General features: G+C 40.1%; 1 protein-coding gene across 1 annotated transcript in view; it reads right to left on the bottom strand.

Moving 5' to 3' along the window:
- Positions 1 to 4,616: 4,616 nt before the first annotated feature.
- The window catches only part of ZNF699 (zinc finger protein 699), a 14,011-nt gene continuing 7,952 nt past the window's right edge, over positions 4,617 to 10,675 (bottom strand). The window contains exons 4-6 of the mRNA XM_011954912.1: positions 7,181 to 7,291; positions 6,597 to 6,780; positions 4,617 to 6,238 (exon numbers count right to left, since the gene is read on the bottom strand). Of these exons, the coding sequence (XP_011810302.1) occupies positions 4,780 to 6,238; positions 6,597 to 6,780; positions 7,181 to 7,291 (1,754 nt within the window). The 3' untranslated portion in view covers positions 4,617 to 4,779. The remainder of the gene's footprint in view (positions 6,239 to 6,596; positions 6,781 to 7,180; positions 7,292 to 10,675) is intronic.

Below are 10,675 nucleotides of genomic sequence, written 5' to 3'. Positions count from 1 at the left end.
GAATTCTGTCCTTTCCAGTTCCTCCAGGATGCTTAACTCCGTCTCACCAAAAAAAAAAAAAAAAAAAAAAAGTTGGAAGGCTTTCACTACCAGATTTCCAAAAATACTACAAAGCAACATAAATTAAGATCGTATGCTACTGATGCAAGAAAACACAAATGAACCAAGGAGCAGAGATCGCCTAAGCAGAGAGGAAACCATGGTCTCTTTGATAAATCTATATACACACACCTTGATTCCATCTCACGCGCTACAAAAAATTATTCAAAGTAGATTACAGACCTACATTAAAAAACAATAAAGAATCTAGAAGGAAACGTAGGAGAATAGATTCATTATCTTGGTCCAGGCAAATAATTCTTAAACAGGTGTCAGATCTCAAGTTGATCTTTATGCTCATTAAAGATTAAGCAGCAATCTTTTTTTTTTTTTTTTTTTTTGACACAGAGTCTCACTCTGTTGCCCAGGCTGGAGTGCACTGGCACAATCTTGGCTACCTGCAACCTCCACCTCCCGGGTTCAAGTGATTCTTCTGCCCCAGCCTCCTGAGTAGCTGAGATTACAGGCACAGGCCACCACGCCTGGCTAATGTTTCTTGTAGAGACAGGGTTTCACCATGTTGGCTAGGCTGGTCTCAAACTCCCGACCTCAGGTGATCCGCCCGCCTCGGCCTCCCAAAGTGCTGGGATTATAGGAGTCAGCCACTGTGCCCAGCCGAGCAGCAATCTTTAGCAATCTAAATACATGTTAACGGATGATACCTGACCTTTCTAAAATGCTCTCTAGGAATTACCTAACCCTGGCTGATTTCCCAGACTTCACAGTTCCCACTTGCTGCTAAGACCAGCATAACAGCTAAAAGTATCACCACTGCATTCAGATTCTACCTGCCCACTCCTGCCTCCTCCCCTCTGCATATGCCCCCAAATTGCTAAGACCCTATGATTCAGTCAGTGCAGACTGTAACCCAGTTTCTGGATAAGCACGGGCACTAACCCTAAACAAACGAGAGTATTACATTCCCCAGGCCAGTGACTAGAGTACAGTGGGCAAGTGAGCCAGTCAGAGCCAACTAGATTCAATTCTGATCATCATATTGGAACTGTTCAAAAAGACAATCACTCTTTTCTCCCTGAGACTTTAAGCTGGGAAGAAAGTAGCCAGAATTTCTGGGGCCTGCTATGAAGAGACAACCTGCTATGAAGAAATGCTAATACAGGAGGATGCACAGCCAAGACAGGGAGACAGAATTCAACTACATAACATTTTTTTAGCCCCTGAATTTAGCCATGCCTGAAGCTCATTATACCCAAGGACTTTTTAGTAATAAATTATTTAAACCAACAAATTCCCTTTAAAGAATAAAAAGACAAGACAGAGATTCGGAAATGTTATCTGTAATGTATGTATATGTAATATACATATTTTACATATATATGTAATATATGATACATGGTTTATATCTATGCATGTGTACCTAGATATATATATACATACATACAATAAAGGACAAGTAACCAGAAGGAAGCCCTTCACTTTTTTTTTAAAAAAGGAGCCATAAATCTGGGTGTGGTGGCTCACGCCTATAATCCTAGCACTTTGGGAGGCTGAGGTGAGCAGATCACCTGAGGTCAGGAGTCCAAGACCAACCTGGCCAACATGGTGAAACCCTGCCTCTACTAAAAAAAATACAAAACTTAGCCAGGTGTGGTGGCACATGGCTGTAATCCCAGCTACTCAGGAGGCTGAGACAGGAGAATCACTTGAACCCAGGAAGCAGAGATTGCAGTGAGCAAGATCACGCCACTGCACTCTGACCTAGGTGCAAGAGTCCGTCCCAAAAAAAAAAAGAAAAAGAAAAAAAAGAAAAGACACCATAAATGGGTGAAATGTTTCAACAGGTGCCCTCACCAAAAAAAAAATCCAAATAGCCAATAAGCATGTCGAAAAGTACTTAAAATCATTACACATCAGGTAAATGCATACTCTCTGCTGGATGACTACAATCAGAAAGTGCTGGACAGGTGTGTGAAACAACTAGAACTTTCATGCATTGTTTTGGGGATTATTGGTGGAATCAATATTTTTTGGAAACTGGAATACCTACCAAAATTAAAGTCTACCCTATGATTCAGAAAATTCATTCCTGCGCTTATAGCACTTACCAAGATAAATAAGCCCATACATCTGTCAAAAGAACAATTAAAAGTCAAACTACACATTATGTTGAGCAAAAGAAGCCAAAACACATAACTGTACATATTGTATTTTAACATTTAGATGAAAATCAAGAACAAGCACACCAAGTCAATTATAGTAAGAGTCAAAATTGTGGTTGCTTTGTGGAGTAATTAATCACTGAGAAAGAGGATGAAGGAACTTCCTAAAGTCTTGGAAATGTTCTCTGTTTACCAGGACATATACATACATGAAATTTCATTAAGCTGTACATTGAAGACTGGCATACTTCATGCATGTTAGTGTATGTGTAACAAAATAAAAAGCGATTAAGGGAAAATAGTAGAGTTACCCTTTTTTTTTTTTTTTTTTTTGAGACGGAGTCTCGTTCTGTCACCCAGGCTGGAGTGCAGTGGCCCGATCTCAGCTCACTGCAAGCTCCGCCTCCCGTGCTCCCGCCATTCTCCTGCCTCAGCCTCCCGAGTAGCTGGGACTACAGGCGCCCGCCACCTCGCCCGGCTAGTTTTTTGTATTGTTAGTAGAGACGGGGTTTCACTGCGTTAGCCAGGATAGTCTCGATCTCCTGACCTCGTGATCCGCCCGTCTCGGCCTCCCAAAGTGCTGGGATTACAGGCTTGAGCCACCGCGCCCGGCCGAGTTACACTTTTAAAGGGAAAATAGGAGGGAAAATATCTAGTAGTAGAGTTATACTTTTAAAGGGAAAATATAATACTGTAGCTAAAGGTACCTGAAGCAATTCATCTTCTTACATTAAAAAAAAAAAAAAAAAGGCAGTAAAATCTTTCCTGTTTAAAGGTTTGAAGTATAAATCTTCCTCCATTTAAACAGGGTGACACCCTGTGGATGCTTACCTCAATTACCAAGGGTAACTGCCCTCACTCTCCACAGCTCTTGCTTTTTTTTTCTTTCTTTTTTTTTTTTTTTTTGAGACATAGTCTTGCTCCGTCACCCAGGCTGGAGTGCAGTGGCCGGATCTCGGCTCACTGCAAGCTCTGCCTCCCGGGTTCACGCCACTCTCCTGCCTCAGCTTCCCGAGTAACTGGGACTACAGGCGCCCGTCACTACACCCAGCTAATTTTTTGTATTTTTAGTAGAGATGGGGTTTCACTGTATTAGTCAGGATGGTCTCGATCTCCTGACCTCGTGATCTGCCCGCCTCGGCCTCCCTAAGTGCTGGGATTACAGGTGTGAGTGAGCCACCACGCCCGGCCAGCTCTTGCTTTTGAGACTTGCAAAACTATCTTTCCCCATGAATAGCACGACATGATGCAACTGGACTGTGTCAGACAGACTGCAACACAAGCAAAATGGCAATGCCAGACCTTGCCAGAAAATCCAAGAAGTTGTATATGGTGATAGCTGTAGAGATGCTGCCTTGGAGGACACTGAAGTCAAGCAAGCATTTAATGTTTGGTTTTTTGTTTTGTTTTGTTTTTGAGAAAGGGTCTCACTCTGTCACTCAGGTTAGAGTGCAGTGGCATGATCATAGTTAACTGCAGCCTCAAATTCCTGGGCTCAAGTGATCCTCCTGCCTCAACCTCCTGAGTAGCTGTGACCACAGGCTTGCACCATCATGCCCGGCTATAACATTCAGTTTTGAGCAAATATTGATCAATGAGTCTAACAATTCAAAAAATGAGCTGAAAACTAGAGGTCACCAGGCCTTTATACATCTGTCTCCCTATCTGATGGCCCCACTAAATGTAGCATAATGGCTTTTTCTTCCCTTATGCCTTCCAAATCTCATACAAATTCTTATATTAGACAAGTCTAACCTAGAACTGGAGAAAAAAGTGATTTTGGGAAATATAGTTAATGTAATACAATTTTTACACTCAAAACACTGAATCCAATTCCCAGCCACGAGCAAGGACAAAGAATAAAATATAAAAATAGTATATTAAATTAATTTCTGCTGAAATTACTCACTAGACAATAAAAGCTTTAAACAGTAAAAATTGATCATCTCAGAAACTCCAACGTCTCTTAGGAAAAAGAATAGGAAGAAAAATATTGAGTGGGCAAGTTCTGCTATCTGCCATGTAGACTAAAAACAACAAAAACCAAAGTGTCAATATTATAGTGACTACCCATTTAAAGAACAATGAACATTAATTATAAACCACTTTTTTAAAAAAGACCACTCCTGCCTATACAGAAAAATTTTTTCATATCCTCCATGGATCCAAAAGATTTTGTCATGTAAATCATATTTACATCAGAACCAAAATTAAAGCACCTCATACTAAAAGGTATGTGGCTGGAGCTGAAAAGGTAAATTTATCACTTTAAATGTTCCTATCAGAAAACACTGGTAATCAAAGAGCCAGCAGTCTACTTTAAGGATGAGGCACTGATCTTCATTTCTAGTACGAATTTTCTTATACATAATAAGCAATGTTCATAAAGTTTTCAGTACATGATTTACATACACAGGGTTTCTCTAAAGTGTCCTCAAATCTTCAAAATGATGAGCAACAATTTCCTACTTTCTTACATTCATAGGGTATCTCCACAGTATGAGATCTCACAAGTTGCCTAGGATCTGAAGCTTTGCAGACGTTCCCATATTCCTTACATTTATATGTTTTCTCTAGTGTGAGTTTTCACATGTCTTCTAAAGTAGGCAGGACAAACAAAGGCTTTCCCACATTCTTTACATTCATAGGGCTTCTCTCCAGTGTGGCTTCTCACATGCCTTCGAAAGGATGAGGGACAACTGAAGGCTTTTCCACATTCCAGACATTCAAAGGGTTTCTCTCCGGTGTGCATTCTTGCATGTACAGTAAGGTATGAAGAATGACGAAATGCTTTCCCGCATTCCTTACATTCATAGGGTTTTTCCCCAGTGTGCGTTCTCATGTGGATCCTAAGGGCTGAGGGATAAATAAAGGCTTTCCCACATTTCTTACATTCATAGGGTTTCTCTCCAGTGTGAGTTCTGATATGTACTGTAAGGTGGGAGGAACTAATAAAGGCTTTCCCACATTCCTTACATTCATACGGCTTCTCTCCGCTGTGAGTTCTTAGGTGTTCGGTGAGGGATGAGGAACGACTAAAGGTCTTCCCACACTCCTTACATTCATACTGTATCTTTCCAGTGTGATCTCTCACATGTGCTCTAAAGGACGAGGGACAACTAAAGGCCTTCCCACATTCCTTACATTCATAGGGTTTCTCTCGACTTTGATTTTTCACATGGGTATTAAGGGAAGTGGGGAGGTAGAAGGCCTTTCCACATTCCAGACATTCATAGGGTTTTTCTCCAGTGTGTTTTCTTAGATGGATACTTAAGGAGGAGGGACAATTGTAGGCTTTCCCACATTCCTTACATTTGTAGGGTTTCTCTCCAGTATGTGTCCTCACATGTACAGTGAGTTTTGAGGACTCGCTGAAGGCCTTCCCACACTCTTTACATTCATAAGGCTTCTCTCCAGTGTGAATTCTTATATGTATTATAAGGTGAGAGGAAGAGCTAAAGGCCTTCCCACATTCTTTACATTCATATGGCTTATCTCCACTGTGAATTCTTTTGTGTTTGGAGAGTGAGGAGGAACAACTGAAGGCCTTCCCACATTCCTTACATTCATAAGGCTTATCTCCACTATGAATTCTTTTGTGTTCTGTGAGCGATGAGGAACAACTAAAAGCTTTCCCACATTCCTTACATTCATAGTTTGTCTTTCCGACGTGAATCTTCATATGTGCCCTAAAGAATGAGGAACAACTGAAGGCCTTGGTACATTCTTTACATCCGTAGGGCTTCTCTTCAGTGGGGCTTTTCATGTGCTTCTTGAAACAAGCAAGAAAATGAAAGGCCTTCCCACATTCCTTGCACTGATAGGGTTTGCTTCCAGTATGAGACTTGATGTGATTCTTAAGGGATGAATGATCCACGAAGGCCTTTCCACACTCATGGCATTCATAGGATTTTACTTCAGTATTTCTCTTGAGTGAATCAAGATTTGGAACTTGGCTGAAAGTCTGTCCATCTTGATTTTCTTCACAACATTCATAGATGTTCTCTACCATGTGATTTCTTTTAAAAATAAAAGACACATTATTAGTAACAAATGTCTACCAATTTCAGTGAATGTGTATGTTTTCTGCCCTTCTGTCAAGTTATAAGCTGAAAGTTCTCACAGAGAGTTCTACCATAGCCAATACTGTCACCCAGTTATTGACTCACGGGATTTTTCTGATAATTGTTTACAACTGAAGTACGTGTCCAACATTCAAAATCTCGGTCTCATTTGTGGAAAAAAATTAACTCATGAAAATTCTTTCTCAAACCACAATCTTTGATCTAGGCTTGTTAATATATACATATTTCTTAAATTTCATAACTTTAAGATTCTCTCCTGAGACACTTTCTCTTTCTCACGAATGGCACTCACCTCAAATGTCTCTCATGGCTTTTGTTCTGATCATCAATACCACAGGACTCCTGGTTTTCATGTAAAGTGGAGAACCAGGAATCATTCCTTTTGAATCTTACTATTTTTTGTTCATTGGATATTTTTTCTCCACAAATATCTTGTGGAGCAACTGATTCATTAGTTTTAAGTTGAGTCTCAAAACCTGAAACAGAAAAAGTGAAAGCTTCTGTGAGCAAAGGACTTTTTGCAGAGTGGCTTTTTCAGGACTTTGGCATTAATGGGCGCAAGGGTCAAAATGGTAAGCAATTAACTAAGAAATAATTCTACGAAGATTGAAACTAACATAACTAAGATAGTATTAGGAGAACAAAACAGAAATTGGATAGAATGCACGTGACCAAATGCTACCTTACAAAGAGGAAACGTGGAAGGTCTTTGCCAAGAACAAGGAAAATGTGACAGGACTGACAAAAAGTCAAAATAGTCATCTGAGATATCTGTGGAAGATGAGCTTCCTCATATAAAACAAAGTTCGTTTTTGTTTTTGATTTTAAGTTGCTATTTTTCCCCCAACCAAAGCAGTTTCTCCCAAGGATTCTTGCCTTCCTGGTGCTCTCCCATAAAGATGACCTGGATAAGTTCTCTCTTCACTGTCTGCAGGTCCTCCTCTTGTTCCCACTGGCAGATCAGATGGGGTGTGTGTAGCAGATACCCTGCACAAGCAGAAAGGCTTATCACAAGGGAAAATAATGAAGAATCACAAACATTTCCATGAGACAGAAACAAAACTTTAGTCTTCTGATATTCTGTGAGTTTAATTGCAACACAATGTCAATTTTTTTTTTTTTAAAGGAGAGGTGACAGGACAGGCGCAGTGGCTCATGCCTGTAATCCCAGCACTTTGCGAGGCCGAGGCAGGTGGATCACAAGGCCAGGGGTTCAAGACCAGCCTGACCAACATGGTGAAACCCCATCTCTACTAAAAATACAAAATTAGCAGGGTGTGGTGGAGCACACCTGTAATCCAAGCTACTCAGGAGTCTGAGGCAGGAGAACTGCTTGAACCCAGAAGGTGGAGGTTGCAGTGAGCCGAGATTGTGCCATTGTACTCTAGCCTGGGCGACAGAGCGAGACTCCATCTCAAAAAAAAAAAGAGAGGTGGCAGGAGGAAGCAGCCTCTGACATATAGAACTGATCTAATGTTCACACCTAAACCTCAATATCATTCCAAGCTGGTCAGACAGTCACAACTGGGACATTTTGTTCTCCTATTGAATATAAATAATCTCACAAAATACTAATCTTGGATAAAGTTACTCTGAAATCATGATAAAATGAAACAAAACAAGGTTACCTCATAATTTTGTCTGAAGACTTTATGCCACCCACAACATACTCAATAATAGAGTATTACTGAATAATACTGTTAGCAACCAGCAATACTATTCACTTTCTGTCAGCAACCAATCTAAAATGACTGCCCTGTGTCACTAGGCTGAACAACGTCCCCTCAAAATTTATGTTCAAATTGATCAATGGAAAAGCACAGTGGGTTCAGAAACAGAGCCACACCGATAAAGTCAGCTTACCTTGACAAAATAGCAAAGGCAATACAATGGAGAAAAGATAGTACTGGAACAACTGGACATCCACAAGCAAAAAAATACACCTAGACACAGGCCTTAGATCCTTCACAAAAGTTAACACAAAATGGGTCACAGACCTCACTGTAAAATGTAAAGCTAGAAAACTCCTAGAAGATAACAGGAGAAAAATCTAGATGACCTTCTGTTTGGCAATGACATTTTTAATTTTTTTAAGAGACAGGGTCTCACTTTATCACCCAGGCTATAGTAGTGGTGTGATCATAGCTCACTGCAGCCTCAAACTCCTGGACTCAAGTGATCCTCCAGCCTCCACCTCCCAAGTAACTGGGACTACCACCGTGTGCCACGACACCCTGGCAATGATATTTTAGATATAATGCTAAAGCATGATCCATAAAACAAAGAATCAATAACTGAACTTCATGAACATTAAAAATTTCCGCCCACTGAAAGACAATGTCAAGAGAATGGAAAGATAAGCCATAGCCTGGGAGAAAATATTTGCAAAAAACATATCTGAGAAGGAACTGTTATCAAAAATATATGAAGACAGTATCAGATTTCATACAGAAAAAATATATATATTCAGAGAACTCTTAAAACTCAACATTTTTAAAAAAAAGACAAAAAAAAAGAGCCAAAGAGCTTTACAGACACCTCACCAAAGAACATATACAGATGGCAAATAAGCATACGAAAAGATGCTCAACATCATAAGTCATCAGGGAAATGCAAATTAAAACAAGGCACCACTACACACCTATTAGAATGGCCAAAATCCTGAACATTCAACAAATGCTGGTGAGGATGAGGAGCAACAGGAACTCTCATTCATTGCCGGTTGGAATGCAAGATGATATAGCCACTTTGGAAGACAGTTTGGCAGTTTCTTATAAAGTTAAACATCCTCTTACCATAAAATCCAGCAACTGAATTGCACTCCTTTTACCCAAAGGAGTTGAAAACTTATGTCCACATAAAAACCTGCACACCAATGTTCACAGTAGCTTTATTTATAACTACCAAAACGTGTAAGCAACCAAGAAATCCTTCAGTAGGTCAATGGATAAACGGTGGTACATCCAGACAATAGAATATTAGCAGTACAAAGAAATGACCTCTCAAGCCATGAAAAGACATGGAGGAATCTTAAATGTTTATTGCTAAGTGAAAGAAGCCAATCTGAAAAGGCTACATACTGCATGATTCCAACTCTATGACATTTTGCAGAAGGCAACAACATTATGGAGACAGTAAGATCAGTGGTTGCCAAGATTTAAGTGGGAAGGAAGGAGGGATGAACTGATAGAGCACAGAGGATTTTTACAGCAGTGAAACTATTCTGTATGATATTATAATGGTGGATACATGTCATTATATATTCTTCCAAACCCATAGAATGTACAATACCAAGAGTGAACCCTAATGTAAATGATGGACTCTGGGCAATGATGATGTGTCAATGTAGCTTCATCAGTTATAACAAATTTACCACTCTGGTGGGGGATGTTGTTATTAGAGGAGGCCATGCATGTGGGGGGCCAGAGGTTATATGGGAAATCTCTGTACCTTCCACTCAATTCAGCTGTGAACCTAAAACTGCTCTAAACATAATAAAGCCTGCTTAAAAACAAAAACAAGAGAGAAGTCCACTTAGAACCTCAGAATGTTGCCTTATTTAGAAATAGGGTCTTTACAGATATATTCAAGTTAAGACATGGTTAAACTGGATTAGGAGGGGTCCTAAATCCAATGATTGGTGTCCTTATAAGGAGAAAGAGACTTAGAAATCTAAGTCTCTTCCTTAGACTTAGGGAAGAAGATGAAGGCAGAGAATGGAATGATGCATCTATAAGTCAACAAATGCCAATGATTGCCAGCAATCACCAGAAGCCAGGAAGAGAAAAGGGAGTCTTTCCCCCAGAGGCTTCAGAGAGAACATGGCCCTGCTGATCCCTTGATTTCAGAAACCCAGCCTCCAGAAATGCTGTGAAGGAAAAAATTTCCATTGTTTTTAGCCAACAGTGTGTGATACTCTGTTACAGAAGGTCTAGGAAACTAATACAGCCTGCTTCCATAGACCCACCCCCAAATCACTCAACTGAAGCACAAATCCTATAATAGGTCTTTTCTAACACCCTCTTACTAGGACATGTAAGAGACATGTATTCTTGCTTGCTGCACTGCAAAATAAACCCAACTTGTTTAACTATAGGTGTGTTCTGGTAGTCTTTGGGTAAAGGACATAGATAGCAGTAAAATCCTCAAAATGTCCAAACTACAAACCTCCTCCCTGTGTCCTGTAGTGATTGCTGAGGTTTACATCCACACTTTCGATACTTAATAAACCTCAAGGCTTTCAACCACAAAAAAAAGCATCAGTTCAATATACAGATGTTTATTTTCTTTTTTTTTTTTTTTGAGATGAGTTTCACTCTTGTTGCCCAGGCTGGAGTGCAATGGTGTGATCTTGGCTCACCGTAACCTCCG

The sequence above is a fragment of the Colobus angolensis genome, unplaced genomic scaffold, assembly GCF_000951035.1.
Source record: "Colobus angolensis palliatus isolate OR3802 unplaced genomic scaffold, Cang.pa_1.0 Scaffold39, whole genome shotgun sequence".
Classification (NCBI taxonomy): domain Eukaryota; kingdom Metazoa; phylum Chordata; class Mammalia; order Primates; family Cercopithecidae; genus Colobus; species Colobus angolensis.
Note: the sequence above shows the minus strand (reverse complement) of the source record. Positions and strands in the feature narration are given on the sequence as shown.